The sequence below is a fragment of the Trematomus bernacchii genome, unplaced genomic scaffold, assembly GCF_902827165.1.
Source record: "Trematomus bernacchii unplaced genomic scaffold, fTreBer1.1, whole genome shotgun sequence".
NCBI lineage: Eukaryota > Metazoa > Chordata > Actinopteri > Perciformes > Nototheniidae > Trematomus > Trematomus bernacchii.
In genome coordinates, this window is record NW_022987689.1 from 7,944,180 (window position 1) to 7,965,088 (window position 20,909).

The 20,909-nt window shown below is 39.8% G+C and overlaps 1 protein-coding gene across 1 annotated transcript in view; it reads left to right on the plus strand.

Annotated features, from left to right (window-relative positions):
- clstn2 (calsyntenin 2) overlaps positions 1–20,909 on the plus strand; it is a 133,647-nt gene extending 112,738 nt beyond the window's left edge. Inside the window, exons 10-18 of the mRNA XM_034137407.1 lie at positions 1,923–2,085; positions 10,238–10,404; positions 11,138–11,286; positions 13,975–14,180; positions 14,758–14,925; positions 17,805–17,950; positions 18,671–18,791; positions 19,397–19,587; positions 20,573–20,909. Coding sequence (XP_033993298.1) covers positions 1,923–2,085; positions 10,238–10,404; positions 11,138–11,286; positions 13,975–14,180; positions 14,758–14,925; positions 17,805–17,950; positions 18,671–18,791; positions 19,397–19,587; positions 20,573–20,800 — 1,539 coding nt within the window. The 3' untranslated portion in view covers positions 20,801–20,909. The remainder of the gene's footprint in view (positions 1–1,922; positions 2,086–10,237; positions 10,405–11,137; positions 11,287–13,974; positions 14,181–14,757; positions 14,926–17,804; positions 17,951–18,670; positions 18,792–19,396; positions 19,588–20,572) is intronic.

Sequence of the window (20,909 nt, forward strand, 5' to 3'; positions counted from 1 at the left end):
CCACTGACTAATGTGCCTTCAGACGAGCTGTGTGAATACAAACATTCCTCAGCGGCAGAGAGGGTACTGCTGATGGTAGCCACTAATGATGTGTGTGTGTGCATGCATTCGTAAGGTTGAAAGTATGATTTCTCAAGTTTAGACCGTCAACAACATAAACAAATTGAGTGCTGCTGCTGGATTGGATTCAGAGCTTTCCTTAATGAGTGTAGCCACTTACAGTATGTGCACATAAATGATAGAAGCCACTCTGTGAAGTTGATGTGTCTGACAAGATGGCTTGTGTTCTTGTTTTATTATTTAGTCATGTTGCTGCGTAGTAACAAAAAGGGTATTTCCTTTCATTGTGTATGCATTCATATTCATGCAGTCTAGCTTGACTTGTGTACTGAGAGCTGCTGGAAAGGATTTTCCCACATCATTGTGCATGCTTTTCTAGACAACAAAAATATTGACATTGATGATGTCGTTTGTTCGTGCCCTCTATTTCTGTCACTCAGTCCTGAACCTACTCCACTCTCTAAGAAGCACAGCGAGGAGGATTGGGGGTAACGAGATAAGAGATTAAGGGTTAATCAATCAGTCCCACTGTGTGAAAGAAGTACCGCAACTCCATACCACAGCCACGTGTGTGTGTGTGTGTGTGTGTGTGTGTGTGTGTGTGTGTGTGTGTGTGTGTGTGTGTGTGTGTGTGTGTGTGTGTGTGTGTGTGTGTGTGTGTGTGTGTGTGTGTGTGTGTGTGTGTGTGTGTGTGTGTGTGTGTGTGTGTGTGTGTGTGTGTGTGTGTGTGTGGTGTGTGTGTGTGTGTGTGTGTGTGTGTGTGTGTGTGTGTGTGTGTGTGTGTGTGTTGCTACTGAGCCTTAGAAAGAAATCTAACAAAGAAAAAAACTATCTGGTTGTTGTATCCTTTCCTGCTTTTTCTCTCTGTGCATCTTACATGAGCAGATATTCTCCTCTCCAAAGAAACTAGATTGATGTTGGATGTTAGTTCATCTGAATCCTTTAGACCTGCCTGATTACAGAAAACACAAATGCAATGGTCATAAGAGGAGCAACAATAATCCTTTATGAATTCAGTAAATTGCTAAAGAACTTCATACTTTTTTTTCTCACTTTAAGGAAGTACACTTGCAGTTTATTGGTTTCAAGTCGTCAATATCAGATTAAGAAAACAGGCACTGTGCCACCGAAGTTATTTTAAGGCCCTCATGCAATGTCGTAATCATCCCTTTGTGATGGTGAAATAATATTGCTTATTTGTGATTAACTGGAATGAATCAGCCGAATACATTTGTCAATAACAACACATGAATCCTCATGTATATCTGTTAATTATTTATTAATTTCAGTCATTTTTCAGGCTTAAATTGGGTGTTAGTTTTAGCTTTCACACATGTGTTTCTACATTGTGTTTGTGGCGAAGTTGTTGGAAGGTATGTGTGTTATACAAGTTGTTCAGATAGTCAGAGAATGTCTGTGATGGCTTCTAACAAGATGCCAGGCACTCCACAGCCGTGTTTGTCGCTCATTGCGTGCGTTTAATGAACAGCTCATTAGAGGGAAACCTCATTAGCAATCTAACGACAGGGAGCAAATGATTCAGTGAAGGGGAATTTGTTGCCTCTCTCTCATTGAAGCTAGAAAGCCGAGGAGCGTTCAAGGATGTGCCTCCGGTTTCATCTGCAAGCTCGGAGTAAACATCCACATCTTCATAACAGCAGCTCTATAAACATAATCCTCCACGGAAAAAGGCTCCTAACCTAAATAAGACCCCGAAAAGAGATGTAGTTGCCAGAGTAATGTATTTTTAAAGCTGCCCTAATTTTGTGTACTATGAATAACCACAAATGTTTCCTTTTTGAAAGCATGAAGTGGACATGCACTGTAGCTTAATAACACCATAACCTCTCTCTCGTTTACAGATCTGTGACAAGGAATGGCACTACTATGTGATCAACGTGGAGTTCCCTGCAGTCACACTATTTGTGGATGGTGTTACCTATGAACCCTATCTGGTGACGGATGACTGGCCGATCCAAACAGCAAAGATTGATACGCAGCTGACTGTGGGCGCCTGCTGGCAAGGTCTGTGTGTGTGTGTGTGTGTGTGTGTGTGTGTGTGTGTGTGTGTGTGTGTGTGTGTGTGTGTGTGTGTGTGTGTGTGTGTGTGTGTGTGTGTGTGTGTGTGTGTGTGTGTGTGTGTGTGTGTGTGTGTGTGTGTGTGTGTGTGTGTGTGTGTGTGTGTGTGTGTGTGTGTGTGTGTGTGTGTGTGTGTGTGTGTGTGTGTCCAAATCTGTCCATGGCATTGAACACACACACACACACACCACACACACACACACACCCACACACACACACACACACACACACACACACACACACACACACACACACACACACACACACATATTAAATGATGTTGTTAGTAGTTGCTCTTTATGTAACAGCCTTTACAGTTTCCTTCACATTACATTAATTAATAGGTTGAGTCTGTTTTTCCTTACAAGGGTCCTCCCCTTTTACTGTTTTGAATAAGTTTCTTTTTATTATTTCTGCATTTTTGTTTTTACTTAATTTAATGATATACCTTTTACCACAAATGAAAAAAATACTCTACTTAGACCTAGTATTTTGAACATATCTCTTCCAACTTGGCAGTACAGGACTGGGAAGAGATCATGCAATTAATGCAAACAGTGTTATCAAATATAATTACATTTTCTTAGCAAAGCAGGACATTGAAAAACTGCATGGAAAATGGCTCAGAAGCCAAAGACATTGAACATTTCATTTGAAGTACAAACAGACAGAGAAAAAGCAGGAGACTTTGTGTTAAGATAAATAAAGAGATTAAGATTTATGCCCCAGGGCTGCAAGTATTTCTTCTTTGAAATGGAGAGGCACGATCCGAGTGGGTATTAAATGGGAAATTCTGCGTGTCAGTTCCAGCGGCAGGGAACAAGAGCGAGCAGTGATCACATTTGAATGAATAAGAGCTACCCTGCTGCCATGTTTACGACTTGAATAATTATATAAAAAGTCTTTACAGGAGGGCAGAAGGAGACTGTAGTGATCCGTTCTGCAGGTTGCCTAAATCGCGCTCATAACACTGAACAGTATCACCCAAAGCTTGGATCCTGATGGCACTTTTTGCCGTCTAAATTTCTTTTCATCCTGTGCCTGATTGCAATTTCCTTTTTGTCATCATCATTTTCTTCCTTGCCTCGTACAGGCCTCTCTTTCTGCCTCTTCCATGAATCTCTGATTGTGAGAGAAAGTCCTGAAGGAAGGATTAGCTTAGAGTGAATGGAGGACAACTTTGCCAGCTATTACATCCCAATGAAGCCGCTTTAAGCTTCACTAAGCCGCAACTGATAACTTTGCAGGCCATTAGCGAGCAAGATTGCCTTTCTCTCATTTCTCCATCCTCTTTTCCCCACAATCAACAACATAATGATGAGACGTGTGGCATGAAAGGCTGTATTTTCACTGGCCCGAAAGCAAAATAGAAGACGTGTGTCAACATACAAGGTTAACAAGCTAATGGTTTTGTTGGGGGTTTATTTTTTAGGAAAAGAAAATCTGTTTGCCATCTTATTTCATTTGTTGTAGGAAGTGGATGTGCAATTTCACAGCAACATCACACTACAGTATTTAAATATGTTACCAAGGAAGTGCAGAGCAGGCATTTACAGGCTGGGGTAGTTTGATGTTGATAATTAAATGTCAACAAACAGCATGTTATCAGTACGTTTAATATTAGTTGCCGCTAGAGTATAAGGACATCGTGCTACTATTTTAGTTTTAGCACACAGTGGAATGAGAAAAGTCAAGATACATAATCTAATCTACAAGCACTATAATAATTTGTTTTTACAATGATTGTAATCCTGTTGACCTTTACGGTTTTCACTCGTCAAAGCTGGAGAAGCATAGGGATAATATTGATTTTATTAAGGCTCTGTTGCATTCAGCTTGCAAGTAGAATAGAATAGTCAAGGAGCTTAAAGAAATGCAGCAGTTATTTTTTGTTATTTAGTTCAGCGGTTAACAACAAGTTATAGCCATTTTATAGTCTTGAAATATCAATCCTTCAAATTATATAAATATATAACAACATTTGTTTTCCTTTACGCTGAGTGAAAATGAGCAAAATTCTGAAGCAAGTCTTAACAAGCTATTCAATATAAATTAGCCCTGAGTGCTTATTTACAAAAGATCATATTTGTTAATGCTCTCATATGTGAACGTATATGAAAGATCTGCAATGCATTGAGTTGTGTCCTTTTCCTCCTCCTCTGTGCTGTTATGCATTTCTTGTTTTTATGAATTTATCAAACTCATACTGTCTGCAAATCGAGACACAGGCAATCCGAAAGTTCAGTTTTGTTCACACTTGTGAATCAGAAAGAAATTGTCTTGACGAAAACCTTTCAACATGCATTTGTCAGGGAGATGAAGAAAGAGACTTAAGGGGCAGAATAATGACGAATATTTCTTCATGTGGAAAGAAAACGAGGTGATGGAAAATGTTCCCCACTTACACCTACTGTCGTCACTTAAACGTAGTACTTACCGTGCCTCTGTTAAAAAATGGCATTGGCATAAAAGAATCTGAATTATAAAGCCTGTAATAGTGCAGATGGGTAGTTCATGCTGTTTGTAGTTTTGCCACTCTCACGGTGGCTGATGGACACAAAGGGTGTGAAAAGTGCATGGCAAGTAGTTAGCTCCAACAAGGTTTTTTATTTCAAATAAAACCAAAACTCTTTTGAATCATCTTTAGTTAATTTACGTTTTGCAAGTTTGACGTCAGATTTGTTCATTTTTAACTGGCGGTAAGGCCTAATGGGAGCATGACATTGTTCCAGGACACCTTAACTATAACTGGAGTCATGTCTCCCCTCAAATATCTTTGTCCCAGAGGGAACTTGATACTTCCAGCAGCATAGAAGCTATATAGATATAGATATATAGGCTACATATAGCATAGAAGTGAGTGTTTATAGTAAATAGATAGGAGAATTGTATAGATCTAAACCGACAGAGGGGTAGGACTGAGAGAAAAAAATGCAATTACAAATCCATCTGATACTTCAGCACCGCAGACAGGGCCATGGATTTATCCATACGCAGCACAGCTAGGCTTCTGGTATTTCCAAATCATGGTCTGGATCATAGATTCTAACATGTAGAGACCTTAATATAGCCTCACTGTCCAACAACAGTTCGACCAACAGCATCTCTTGTTTCAGATGGAAAGAAGAATAATATCAGTGACTGTTTACATGCACAAAAGAAACAAGGCTGAAAGAAGGCCGTAATATCCAAATAAAATTCTGTGTGACCCATGTCAAATACAGAATATTGTCATATTCAGAATATATTACTGTGCAGTGTGCATGTAAACATAGTCATTGTCTTGTGACAAATAAAGTATAGAATTGCTCTAGGAAACTTCATTACGACAGTTGCCACATCATCTTAAATGTGTACTATAATAAAGCAATATAAGAAAAGGCTACCATCGCATTTTAGCTGTAAGTTACCTACAAATCCCAGCAATACACTATTGTTATATGTATATAATATGTTAATTTGATTTGGTTGTGGTCTAGATTAGAAATATTCTCCATGAGGGTAAAATAGCAAGAAAGCTTAAATGGCTAAACTATTTAAAATGTGATGTTTAGTGAAAGGAAAAGGAAAATGACAAATACCAGAAGGAAATCTTATAGCTCTGTAACACCTATTTGTTTTTAGGCTTGACCCTGCATACATATACAGAACAAATACAAACTCTCAAAAAGTTCCTCGGCTGATTTTATACTGAGGTTGGGAAGAAATACAGGATAAGTTCTGTCTAACTTTCCGCTCCGAACCAGCTTGTCTGTGATTCTGAGTGGTAGTGAATAGATCCTGCTGTTTTAAAGCATACCAGATGCTGTAATGTTGTTTACATGGTTATTGCAAATCATTTGACTCCTAACTGTTCTTGGAGAACATGAACTGCATCCTAAAATGCATCACCAGTGACCGCCCTCAGAGCTCCAGAAGATAGACATATGACACAGTGGGCTGTTGCTCTGATTAAAAGGTGACGAAAGATCTTAATGCAACCAAAATATCAATAATCTGTGTCAGAGAGAGTAGTTTAGAAAGCCCAGCTTCCCCTCTACATAATAGTGTAAACTCATTGTATTATATGTGATGCTGTTTGATGCAGATTGTATGAGAAGAACGGCATTATCCCACTGTTAGTGGAATTTGCAGCAGTAGTCTCCTGCTGCCTAGCATGCTGAAGGCACTTGTTTGATGTTTCAGTGACAGGATCTTCTCTCTCAGCCGACGTGTTGAAACACCCCTGTGTGATTCACATTGACAGAGCGGAGAGAGTAGATGCCTCCAGCCCCATGCTGGCTGCTACTGTAGCTGCTGTTCTCAGTAATATCTGCTTTTACTGCCTCTCGTTCCCCTGAGCCCCGCTGCACAGAGCAGTTCAGGAGAGGAGGAGAACATCCAGGCTGTGTTAAATTAAGTGGGTTAGTAATCTCAGACAACAAACTAAATTATTTAATCAACTTTCAGGCCCTGAAGAACATCAGTATGACAGTAGGGGGTTTATACAGAGGGGCCAATTCACAAAAGGATTGTGTGGCTTTTAGGGGCTGCTAAAACTGTGCAAATTAAACAAAAGGAACCGTGTAAATCTCAAAGCAAGTGCAAGAGCTGAAATGCACCCCCACCTGCTTTGCCAAAGAAAAAAGCCTCTGGTTTCTAATTTGAACATATTTAAAATAGTAAACATACAGATACTTAGTGTAAAATTGGCCCTTTTATGAGCCTCATTGCAAAAACAATCCTAAACTGATGCACATTTGAGTGATGTCCGTTAAAAACTCATTTATTAGGACGTAGTCATTGCATTGACACAGTTGCGCTGTAACAGGATGCAATGACACTTGTTTCATGAGAAATAAACGAATTCATTAAAATACATGGGGACAAAAGATTGAAATAACTGGTGAATCTTTGCTGCTGTGCCTTGAGCGTAAACGCACACAGCATCTCTCTTAAATTGGAGGCTTATCATTTCTACTGCAGGGGGATCGCTGCAGGTATTTAATTAACTCAAAAACAAGCCTCAAATGTCTTCAACACTATTAAGATAAAACAATTTAATTAATATTTTTCCTCTGTTTTATTTCAACTTCCCGGAAATGTGTGCTGTGCGGCGCAGAGGCGTATATGGCAAATACGAATGAAAGAGAAAAATATAGTTAATAGTTAAATTTTTTTTTTTAAAGCAACAGGGTTGACTTAGATTCTTATAAAGATTTCCAGCATTTAACATAATTAATTGTCTTTAAAAGTGTTGTGAAATTAAAAAAAATGTGCTACTGTATGCTGAGTTGTATGAAAACAATTTCCCAACAAATTGTAATTACAGTTCATATTTTAATAACATTTTAACACACTTTTATCTAAGGTTTAAAGTAACATCTGAAAAAGTGTATTGCTTTTGCTATTCATTTAATAAATTGACCTTTTGAATATTGTTGTATAGAGATAGAAATACAGTATGTCCCTAATTATACAGTAAATTCAAAAGGTGTGCAGCAATACAGTCAAGGAACATGTACATGTGTAGTTTTGAAAGAGGCCATTAGAAATATTAGATTTATACAGAACAGTAATACAAAATGTCAGCTGGGATGCATTTTATTCTGGTGAAATGCACATGTTGGAGACTTGACCTGACTGGAACATCATTCCCTAGATTTAGTCAAAATGTTTAAGCAACAGCTGACCTAAAAGACACGCCAGTGGTTCTCAACTGGTCAGGCCTCGGGACCCACTTTTTCCTTTGTCAATAAATCGCGACCCAAAATGTTGAACCACTCGAATCTATTCAACAAAAAATTGTGCTGTAATATATACGCTTTTCAGCATACATTATTAATTAAAGTGAAGCGCAGTGAGTGCATACAGTATATCCCTTCACAGAACTAAAGTATGCTTTAAAAAAAGGTTTAATGAGATGATGGAATCAAAGCTGAATTGTATAACATAAAAAGGCACACATGCTGAAAACCCAACCCCAGAAGGGGGGTCTGGGGGGATTCTCCCCCAGGAGATTTTTTAGAAATACTAACATATAAACTACGCATTCTGGTACACTCTGAGAAGAAAATAAATAAATCTATTACTACCTGACATATTAATAATATTTTATGCCATTGTTTGTTTTTCACTTTGTTCTGACAGCTGAACTTGCTGCTCCTCACAGAGAGAAGAGCAAAGAGGAGATAGTCTGTTTGACTTAGTTTAAATTGTGGGTAACGGTAGATAGCTCCTATTGTTCTGTGACCTGTCAATCATCAAACCGGGGGTCATATTTCATTATGTGTTCATTTTGATCTGAAGTTGTACCCATGGATGTATAAAGAATAGTTCTACCGCAAAGTAATTCTCCGTGGGGACTTCCGGCAACAATCTTGATTCTGATTGGCCAGAAGACTCGAAAAAACATCAGCAAAGATGTTTTATTGAGAAGATGATCACTACGTGACAGAAGTTTTCAATAACCGTTTATGTTCTCCGGTACTTCCAGTCCAACGCCTACTGCATGCACAGCGTTAGAAAATCGGGCCTTCAAAATAGAAGTTTGACTTTTTTCCGCAAAAAAAAAGAATTTCAATTTATTTTTTCTTCACTCACACATCTGCGACCCACTCGAAAGTTGAGAACCACTGCGCTAGACCTTTATGATTTAGTGGAGATTACACACTTAATCAGAAGTGGTGAATTTGCACTGCAGGGCAGAGCCGGCCATTTTACTCTGAATAAAAAAAAGTGCTCTCTTAAGAAGATGTCATGGCTCAACTGAATTTGTGATGGTGCTGACCCCCACAGACTGCAACACACACACACACACACACACACACACACACACACACACACACACACTCAGTGCCAATGTGTGCCTTCCATTATGGTTCCATATATTTTGCATGAAGGGATTTATTTCTCTCACTCCTTGCTGCAGTTGCAGAAAAGGTCAAGCACGCGTTACATCCGTCAAACTGGTACTTCTGAGTCAATACATCAACCTGACAGAACGTGTCAAAGTATCTGCTTTATTGTCAGGTGTTAAATATATCAACACATATTGGTTTTAGTATTGCAGGATTACTTAATGCCACCTGTTCTTAAGTAGCTTCTTCTCTTAATTCAACATTGTTTGCCAAAAGCTCTCACTAAAGGATAAATGTTGGTGTAGGCATACAGAAAACTAAATCCAGAGATGTAATTGTGAGCATTTATTTTCATTTTGAATTAGAAGTTACAGGTTCAAGCTTAATGACGTCCATTTAAATAAAAAAAAACTGTCCGAATGCACTGACTATCACACCCTTAAATATGTTGATTTGAATTCCACTTGAAATGTGGAAACCATGAAAAAACAATGTCTTATAATTGTATTAAATAACATGTATTTCCTGTCTGAACCAGGTTCAGACTTGTTTTGCATGCTTCTTTTCTTACATCCTTTGTGAAAAATAACTTCTAAATACTTCATAACCTGCTATCCATTTGGGTCATGTAAGCTGTTTCTGAGAGATTCACAGATGTTATTTTGGGAAAAGTATGCTTGCTTTTTCCTTTGAAACATACATAATGCATGTTGTTGTCTCTGTTACCCTGCAAAGGCTCAGTAAAAACAGCTTTGAACCCAAAAGCTTCACTCTGAAAACAGGCCTGTTAAATATAAAGTTCAAGTTGATTTTAGGTCAGGCTAGAGAACACAAGTCCAAAGACAGGCAGGAGACGGGGACAGTTTCATCCCACAGGCCATAAGACTATTAAACACCTGAACCTTTGAAACAACATCCATAACATTCATCTGGCTGCAACTTAGAAATGACGACGACGGCCTGGCAATAATATATATTTGTGGGACAGTGGAGGTGGGAACTGGTGTGATTTTGTGATGGGGGTTACTGAAGTGTCTGAGAGGACAGGATAGATGTTAGTAGATGGCAGGGGGGGAGGGAACAAGGAAAATGTGAGAGTAGGAATTGGCGGACATTGTGACATTCCCAATCTTTATCTATCAAACTGACCTTTTTGCCGCACCTCTCCTCTCCTTTATTCCACTTCTGTCCTTTACCCTCTCATATGTCACTTCTCCCATTCTCCTGATTGTGTTTCTCTCCTCTATCTCTCGCTCTAGGGGGTGAGGTAGGGACCCCGAAGTTCACCCAGTATTTCCGTGGCAGCCTGTCAGGTCTGACAATCCGACCGGGCCGCATCGAAACCCAGAAGGTTATTTCCTGTTTGCAGGCTTGCAAAGAAGGCCTTGATATTAACTCCCTGGAAAGCCTCGCCAAGGACATCAAGGTGCATGGAAACAAACCCACTCAACACTTTCAGCTTTGGTTTGTAGTATAGTAGCTGCTACCTCTAGACATTGAAACATTTAAAAATGTCATGTCTATGTGGCACAAATCTGCTCAAATCGTCAATGTTTTAATGAGGATTTAAAACAGTTCTGTCACTGTCCAAAGAAATTGGGATTCAACATGTTGTTCCAAAAATCACACTAAAAAGTATTACAATTAGTACGTTTTACTGTAAGTACGACCTTACATTTTTCAGCGATCCAATATTTTCATTCATTTCATTTCACAGTAGACACAAGTTTTTTAATTGGACATCCTTTTTGGTGAAAAATACAAAAAGGAACATTGAGAGTCTTTTCTAACTTGCTTCATATTTCCTGTATTTGTTTGTATCTGGTTCTATGTTTCACTTTCCATAAGAGCAAGTTTTCAAGTCATTTGTAATGACCGATGTTAGAAATGTAACATTATCAATTTATTGGTAGTGTTTATTCATCAAAATCCACAATAAAATGATATATAGACCCAACCCTAGCCACCAGAAGAACTCATGTGTCACTTCTAAGCAGTACAGGATGTAACTCCATATAACTTGGCTAATAAACAGAGTCTAGTAAAAGCTATTGTTGCACATGTTTTCCCTCACAAGACACACAAAATGTAAGTTAGCTTAACCACATTGTCTGAGTCTGGAGATCTGAACGTCTCTTTGTGTTTGTTTGTGTCTCCAGTTCCATTTTAACCCCGCTCAGTCCGTGCTGGTGGTGGAGGGAGAGGATCTGGACAGCATCAACACAGCCATGACCAAGGTCTCCTACATTAACTCTCGCCAGTTCCCTACATCAGGCCTTCGACGGCTGCACATCACCACCACAGTACAGTAAGTGCAAATACAATTAGAGCATGTATTTTCAATCACGCTACAATATTTGTGTCTTACATCTAGCTTTACATTCACTTCGTTTTTATGTTTTCACCTTTGCTGCCCCGCTGGGTCACTGTCACTGAGCAGTTGTGAGATTCGGCCCTTGCTTTCAGACGAAAACATCAGAAGAACAATTCATCTTTATAAATATAATTGCGATGTACAGATCTGTGGCTTCATGCTGTTTGTGTGGGTGTGGATTTGAACCTTTCATCACTCACATCTTTGTTGCACATTTAGCAGGTATCCAGTTATTGAATAAAATGTGGGATGATCCGTATATAATATAGGACAAGTTTGTCAAATCATGTAACCTACAAACAGCCAGAGGAGTTTTAAAGTATTAACTGAAGGCTCTTTCAGATGTGGGGTCTGTCTTGTCTCTGTCTTTAAGCCTCAAAACTCCCAGTGAGATGGCAAAGATGGATCATTAGTGCAAAAACTATTAAAGCATGAAACAGACCAGCTGGCCGTTAAGGACATTAAGCCTTCGGGCGAACACAAAGAGCATCTTGCTAGCGTCTACTTGTCCTTGCTTTCTTTTTCTATCTTTTTTCATTCCTCCGTTTTCTGTCAGTTTGTTCCGTTGTATATCTTTCTGTGATTCTATCTCCTGATTTCATTCGATTTGATTAGACTTTGTCTTTTCCCCAGGATGCTGATGTCAGTCAGTGTGTTTGTCCAAAGCGCATTATCTTGACATACTGTAATGAAATCAAAAAGCACTCTGCTGGTCCACAACAACGTATCATGAAAGTGGCTGCCTCCTTGATATTTGCAAAGGATATTAAAAGGATTAATACTTATCTCGTTGGTGCCCCCTGACATTTTCTTTAATGCCATCATCTGAAAAAACTCCCCTTACATGCATGACATATGATAATGTGATGGACAGGTAATAATTGACTGACCCCTTCTTGCTCCTGCTAGCATAACTTGATTTATTGTCATCATTGCATGATCAGAAACACATGATTTCACCATATGTGTAAAGTACATCATGTTAACTGTAAATCATAAAGCAACGCAATTCCTGTGGGTGTGTGTGTGTTGGTGTGTGTGTGTGTGTGTGTGTGTGTGTGTGTGTGTGTGTGTGTGTGTGTGTGTGTGTGTGTGTGTGTGTGTGTGTGTGTGTGTGTGTGTGTGTGTGTGTGTGTGTGTGTGTGTGTGTGTGTGTGTGTGTGTGTGTGTGTGTGTGTGTGTGTGTGTGTGTGTGTGTGTGTGTGTGTGTGTGTGTGTGTGGTGTGTACTGGAGAGCCTGTTCATGTGTCTGCTCCACTCTCCACGCCCATCCAGCGCCTGTTCATTTGTTGAGCAGCAAGTACAGACAGGTCAAATCAGCTTGGAAGTGTGCGGGTCGATAGTGAGGCGAGCTCGGGGAGAAGCAGGACAGGCTGTCTCACTCCGAGCAGATCTTCGGCGCTCCCCTCGAGATAAAGACAGATAGATCCGCCTCTACTCTCAGCAGCAGATGTGTTGAATCTGCCATCTGTGACTGAAAAACAATAATATGTAGTCCAATTACACATTGTTGATATTCCTCCTGCAGGTGTTTTGTTGTTTGAGGCTGCTTTGTGTCTCTGGGTGTGAAGTCCTGACAAGCAGCAGGATAGGTTCAATGATAATTGTCACTTCACTATTCACAAGGTCAATATATTTAGCAATTTAAACCACCCCCGCTGACTCCCAGACCTTAACAGCTAACATCCATCTTTGTATTTAATGCTTCTTTTCAAATGGTTTATTTTTCATTTCTGAGATGTATTCCTGTATGGGCAAAAGCATAGGTCCGGGCGAATTGCTTTTAAGCACTTTACATTTTATATTGATGTGTCCCTTTATTTCAAAATTTAAATTTCTGTGATTTCAACATGGAATTATTTATCCTGTAGATTCTTAATCCCCTGTGGTATGGTTGATTCAGTTTAAATGTGACTTTCAGAAAGGGGGCAGAGCGGTAACTATAAAAAAAGCTCAGGACACTAAAACCTATTTTTGAAATTTTAGCAAAATATATGAACATTTGAAATTTAAAGGAGAGTTTTTTTTTATGATTGTGGTAAAAAGAGAAAAAGGATTTGGAACTAGAAGGTGATATTCCCATTGTCCAAAATCCTTAACAACAACAGCTAGGCTACTGTCGGATACATCTGGTCCAGACCGTCTTCACAGTGCTGATAAAGCAGTTATATTTTGTAGTTCTAAGATGAGGATTTTTTTAAATATATTTTAGCATGAATATTTGGAACAACTTGATTTGAAACCAAGTTTGAGCTGATTAAACAAATGTTTCTGCAAATCCATTATGTTTGTTCAGCCTGTAATCAGCAGTGTTTTTCGAGCTCTTATACTGAAACGCTGTATTTCTGTCTTTTTGCATATTTTACTCACAAACGACAGCATTAGAGTTAAATCAAATAAGCACCGAGTATTAACACCTGTGCTGTCTAAATGTGTACCCTCTCTCTTCGTGTGTGTGTGTGTGTGTGTGTGTTGTGTGTGTGTGTGTGTGTGTGTGTGTGTGTGTGTGTGTGTGTGTGTGTGTGTGTGTGTGGTGTGTGTGTGTGTGTGTGTGTGTGTGTGTGTGTGTGTGTGTGTGTGTGTGTGTGTGTGTGTGTGTGTGTGTGTGTGTGTGTGTGTCAGGTGTTTCGGTGAGGACACTTGTCTCTCCATCCCAGACATCAAGTCAGTGGTTATGGTCCTGCCGCCTAGTGAACCGAGGATCACCATCTCAGGATCTAATCGGCTCGTCAGGCCTGGCGCTGACCTGCGGGGCCCGCTGGGTGTGGCCCCCTTCAAAGAGCTTCAAATCACCAGCACGGTGATGAAAGGAGACAGCTTCGGCGGATGTGAGTGGGGGGGCTGCCTGGGTGGTTAACACACTCTCATGTCTTTAGGACTGCAACTAACCATTTTCACAATGGCACACATTATAGTAAAATATGAGTCTGAAGTAAAGTCTTTAATGTGTTGTCTTTACAGTCATAAACCCAAATACCTGTATATTCAGTTTAGAATGATATAAACCAGAACAAAGTAAAGAAACACAGATGTTTTCAAATCAAATGATTGCAGAACTAAAAGACTTGTATTATATATATATTTCCTTTAATGTTAAATACAACTATAAATTCCTATTAGATAGATAGATAGATAGATAGATAGATGGATATATGGATAGATGGATAGATGGATAGATGGATAGATGGATAGATGGATAGATGGATAGATGGATAGATGGATAGATGGATAGATGGATAGATGGATAGATGGATAGATACTTATATAAATAATATAAATGTAAAATGTACAGTGGGAGTTTAAGTCCAGCTATTGTTACGTGCACTGGATATTTGGTATTTTATCACTGAGACTCTATTTGCCAACATAACTCATTTGTCTGTAATATCGCGTCCATGCGTGCAGCTCGCAGACCAGGTGTGATGGAGTTGATGCATAACCTGGACTACTGCGACGTTCTGGTGATTGGGGACGAGCTGAATCCTGAGAGAGAGAGTCTGGAGATTCATCACAGCGCTTTGTTGGGAAAACACCTGGATGCCACCAACTCCACCTCTGGAATATCAATATATGGTAGGTGGGGGATGATCTGTGGCACTAATGCTCTGTGAAGGACATCAGGACACGCACCACCTTTCCACTTAAAAATCCTAAATAACATCCCTAAAAATGGCTTGCCCTTCATACAGCAACAGGATAAGCATTCAGTCTCTATCGAGCAGGACAGCTGTAAAGGTCCCTGAAATCTCCTGTCAGAACAAATTACAGTTTTATCCTCCAGAGACCCAGCAGTTCATTGATGTCCTCTGTGGGGGGCATGACTCTGAGGCCTGTTATTTCAAACACCATGCATGCTGTTTATTTAAGTCCTAATCTACTCTTAAAAGCACATCCTGGGCGTTCTAAAGTGATGCAAATGGCGGCGTGGCCAACAGAGCACATCTTTTGATAGGAATTGCAGCAAAGATATATCAAATTTATAAAGACATGTTGTTTCTGTTCTTTTGAGGACATTTTTTTAATATCATTTCAAGCCTTTAAAAATACACATGGGACTTAAGTAAACAGAGTACTGATTGAGCAAGAACATATCTAGTTTAAAAAAAAGACATGGGACTTGCTTCTTGATAATGACCTTTAAGTGGAGGAAGAGAGACAGGTAGTAGAGCAGGTTTCAAATTGTGCATCATATTTGTTTCCAATATTCAGAGAATGTGAAAGATTTTAAAAGAATATGTATGATTTCATTATTTTAGGATAAGAGAGTACTTTATTGATGCAGCATAAAAAGACATGGCATTGTACAATAACAATTTAAAGAAATAAACAAGAAAGTAGAAAATATACATGTTGAATTTACAAATTAACAATAACAATATATGAAGCAAGGTATTATATATACATAAGTATGTGACAGATGGAATATTTAATATTAAACTGAATATATAATGTAAAATGTACAATGTGGTTTTATTCCAAGAGAAACTATGGAGCAGAGAGTTCTCTGCCAGCCAGAGGTGATTTATTGTACAGAGTTATTGCCGTTGGAATGTTTTCCTGTATCTGTCCTTGGGACAGGGGAGCTGCAGCAGTCTGTTGGAGAAGGAGCTCCGCTGTCTGTCCAGCTGCAGGTGTAGAGGATGGGTGGGGTTATCCATGATGGCCTGTTCAGTGTCCTCCTCTCCACCACAGCTTAAAAAAAAACATAAATAAGTACCATTATTGACTAAAAACATATCTCAATAACTCCTAAATCCCAGATTTTAGGAGGATAAGCGGACAGTGCTACATGACATATTTTTAGCATTTGTATTAAAGGTCCCCTATTATACTGTTTTTCATTACTTTATTATAGGTCTCAGATATACACAAAACATGTCTCTTACCCCTTTCACACCAAGGCTTTTCCCCTTCTAGCTCCGTGCTAGAGCTTTTCAGGTTCAGAACCGGTTCTTCGGTTTAGCGCCGGCTCTTTTCACACCGCTCAGAGCCCGACTGGTCACATGACGTCACAGTTTACGTCGCTGATTTTCTCCCCAACGGAGCTCACCTCACAACAACAACGGGCCGGGGACTGCGTCGGGTCGATGATCGTGTTGCTTTTAATCATACGAAGCCAGATTAAATTAAATAACGACTTCTCCAACCTTATACTTTTCTCCAGAGTGCCGTGGTTCATTGTTTATTAATGTGTTTCAGCGGCATTTACCGACCGCTGCAGTGCTGGCTGCTCTTCCACGGGAGTTTATTCTCCCGTTAGCTCACACGGCTCTAAAGTATTCACTGTCTGACTGTCACACAAGCAGCTGATACATATCCCCAGTTCCCTTTAAGTGAATGTGTGTCAGTCTGAATTGACGCTGTTTGGCATCACAACGCTGTTATGAAAGTTTCTCTGGTATAACATGGGTGATGTTAGCATAGCAACCGAAGCTAAACTGACTACTTGCTAAGCCGTTTTCTACAGGCACTTTTTACCGGCGTATTTTTCATTATGATTCTACTTGTGATAGTCGGACATGACAACCTGTGCAGCCCATGTATTGATTCCATCCGATAGCTGCTATAATAACAAACAAAACGTCTGCCTGCTCTCCACAATGATCAATAACAGCGAACGGATGGTCAAAGTAAGGTACAAATAAACAGAATCACACGAAGCCTGGTTAGTGTTGCCTGACTTTATAAAGCGTGTTTTGTTTTTTTACAAGTGTGTGGTTGCGTTCTAGTCACTTTGCTCAGCACTACTGCTGGTTACAACTTTTATTTGCCGTACTCGCCTTAACTGTTAGCTCAGGTTAATCTCGCCCCCCTCCGACGTAAGCGATTCTTGCTTCTACACGGACAACTTTTTGGTGCTCGAAACGAACCGGATTCCGGAGCTTAGAGGCTGCTCCGCTGCGGTGTGAACAGGAAAACCCGGTGCTTTTCAAGCTCCAGCTCCGAACCGGCCCTGAAACACCGTTGGTGTGAATGGGGTATCTGAAGTGTTTGGCTCGAAATACCAAACAGATCATGCATTGTAGCATCCCATAATCCCCTCTGTTTCAGCACTGTTTCAAAAGAGCTGATTCTCTGTCTGTTACTTTAGATAAAAATAAGGAGCCACTCCCAATGCCCCTCTGAGAGATATTTGGTTAAAAAGAACACAATGGTGCTCTAGGAGGAGATTCAGGTCATAAGGTGGGCGGGTGTTACCTTGGTTGGTTATTGGCTAATAGTTACACATGCCAAAACATCGTTATGACATCATAAAGTGGCCAAAATCTGATCAGCTCATTTTCAGACAGGTTTTTATATAAATGGATCAGAACAAAAAGTGAGCGAATCTTTTTTCCTGAAACGTTCAGAATCTCTTTCCACAGAGGGGACACATGTTTATGTATAAAAGACATGAAAAAGTGGATTTTGCATAATAGGTGACCTTTACATTTGTTCCATCCTGTTCCCAGGTGTGGACTCCATGGCCCACTACGAGCAGGCGCTGAGGCAGCTGCGCTACAGGAACCAGCACCCTGTCACCCTGAGTGAGAGGAGGTTCAGACTCACCTGCTCCGAGCTCAACGGACGATACACCAGCAACGAGTTCAACCTGGAGGTCTGTCCTCTCTCTAAACGTCCTGCACTGTTTATTGAACCTTTTTCCTTCTTGATTCTTCCATTAGATTTTAGTTGTGTTTTGATGTTTACAATGCTCTATTGCAGGGGTGTCCAAACTACATTTAGAAACGGCCCTCAGCTAATTCAAAAAGTATAATGGAGTATGGCCCACAAATGAAACTTGTGCTTGTCTTGTATTGTACTTCTTAAATATAGATGAAAACAGATATTACACAGTATTCATCTGTTAAGAAGCCCACTTTTCAAACTAATTCAGTCAATTAAAGTTGAAAACATTTTCTATCAAATCTAAGTTGATAAGAAAAAATTACACCCTTGAAATAAACCCTTCCTACAGTATTTCCTCTTATGATGATGAGCAATCTGAGGCTCCTGTTTTAAGGAATAAGCTGCTAACAAGATCAATGAAACCCTATGGAGAGCTGTGATAGGCTGTGTGCTTTCTTAAAGCATATTCAAGTATTAAGCATCATTTTGCTACATTTGATTAATTTTGCTAACTTAACTTATGAGGCAATATACCTCACCAGGGCTTCGTATGTTTTTCTGTATGTGGCCCTCGGTGGAAAAAGTTTGGACACTCCTGCTGTATTGGTTCCCTCTATAGCTATTTTTTTTTGTTTTTATGACCTTTCTTTGCACAAGGATAATGGTTTCCCCCCCCCCCCCCCCCCCCCCCCCCCCCCCCCCTCTGCAGGTCAGTGTCCTTCACCACTCAGCACCTGTGGAGCATGTCAATCACATGGCTGCCCAAGCTCCGTTCATGAGACCGGTCCATCACCCTCTCATGATACACACTCTCAACTCACACATGTCAGGTAAGACAGTAATGTCACTGTGTTTTGAATGTGCCCCGTCTGTTAATCAGACTATTATGTGGACTTAAAACAAAGGTTCATATTAATAGTTAACAGTGAAAACCTCTTTTGTATTTCCTAAAAGTTCATCTATATTGTTCTGTTTTGACTGTACAGCAGTTGGCCTCAGATCCACTTCCACGCTACAATGAATGATTACAATGCACATTTAGATTTGTGTGCCTTTGTTCTCTGTTCCAAATGATCAAGCTAGACAAGATGATTAAACTGGAGATTGCTCTGTCGTAAAGCTTTGTCTACTTGAGTTGCTGCACGCCCAGGGCAATGACATCTAAGAGTAAGATGTTATAGGTGAAAAGAATGAAGGTCAAAACAACAGAAATAAAACAAGACTTGTTTGTCTAAAAAGAGGATGCTTTATTTAAGGATAAGTTCACAGAGAGAAGGAAAACAGTGTATATCATGGTGACTACTATTACTTTTGAAAGATATTCAGATAAAGCCAAAATGTCAGAGATCTATAGCCTGAGCAGACTCAGTTGTACCTCCATAAATATGTATTATATAACATACAGAGTTATATTGCCTCTCCACTTCTCCTCCAGGATCAGCGCCTCCAGCAGCCACAGCTGTTATCGTGGTGTGTATCGCCGCCCTGGTGGTGATCGTGGTGATCGGCGTGTACAGGATCCACGCCACGCATCAGGAGGGGTCCAGAGAGGACGAGGAGGAGGTCAAAGAGACTGAGGAAGACTGGGACAACTCTGCACTCACCATCACTGTCAACCCCATGGAGGTTAGGGTAGATTTAGATTTTAGTTTGAGTTTTTTATTCCTGTACTATGCTACTCCATCACTGCGAGTGGGACCCAGGTACCCCTCAGAAACACGCCTGTTTGCTATCCTGGCTCCTAAAGGTTGGAACGAGCTCCCTATAATAATAATAATAATAATAATAATAAAGCTTTATTTATATAGCACTTTTCATACACATGCAAAGTGCTTTACAAAATGACACATCACTAGTTAAAAGCAAACAAGAAATTCCCCTCAGATTATTTGTTAAGAACTTTAAAAGGTACATGCAGAGAAATACAACATGTTATCAGGTTAATAGACACAAGGAGGTCAAATGTATGATAATAAAAATAAAATAAAATAAATAATGGTTTCTCTCTGACAGATAAGACACAAGACAACTGAGTCAATGCAACAATATAACATATAAAACAAACACCAAGTGAACATATAGGTACAACAGAAATAAAAATAAAAAGATTAAGACCTATAAAATAAATAAAACAATATAAAGATAGGTAAATAATAAAGACTAAAAGAACATTTAAAGTGCTAATAAAAAGCTAATCTAAAAATATGTGGTTTTAGCTGTCGTTTAAAAATGTCCACTGAGTTGGCATCAGGACGGCAGGAACTCTCCATATCTTCCGTCGCTAACTGAAAACACACCTATGTCCACCGTACCTTGGCAATTAAATGATTGCTGGGGAAGAAAAAGGGGGGAAAAAGCACTCATTGAGTTAATTTAGACTTCGTAACTTATTCACCAGCACTTACGCACGTATGATATTGTTTGAAGTGAATGTATCTGCACTTTCCTTGTTGTTCCGAGTTTGATTCTTTATGCTTTTTGCACTTATTCTAAGTCGCTTTGGATAAAAGCGTCAGCTAAAATATATGTTATGGAATGTAATATCCACATACTTTGTAATTCAGTATTTGATAACTGTAGGGACTTTACTAAATCATGCTTTGTTTTCTAGAACCTCGGAGGAGCTCAGGCACGTGATGCAGAGGTAAAAGAAGAAGACCGTGAGGAGGAAGAGGAAGAGGAGGAGGAGGAGGAGGAACAGGTGGGAGGCATGACGAGTGCCGAGTCAGACAGCAGTGATGAAGATGAAGAGGGGGGAGAGGAAGAAGAGAGAGAAAAGGTGGAAGAGAGGAAGCAGAAGGGAAAACTAGAGTGGGACAGTTCCTCCATAACGTACTGACCACACACACATAAACACATATCTGCACATTAAAACACACTTTACATGCCCATCGCTCTCACACACACACACACACACACACACACACACGCACGCACACACACACACA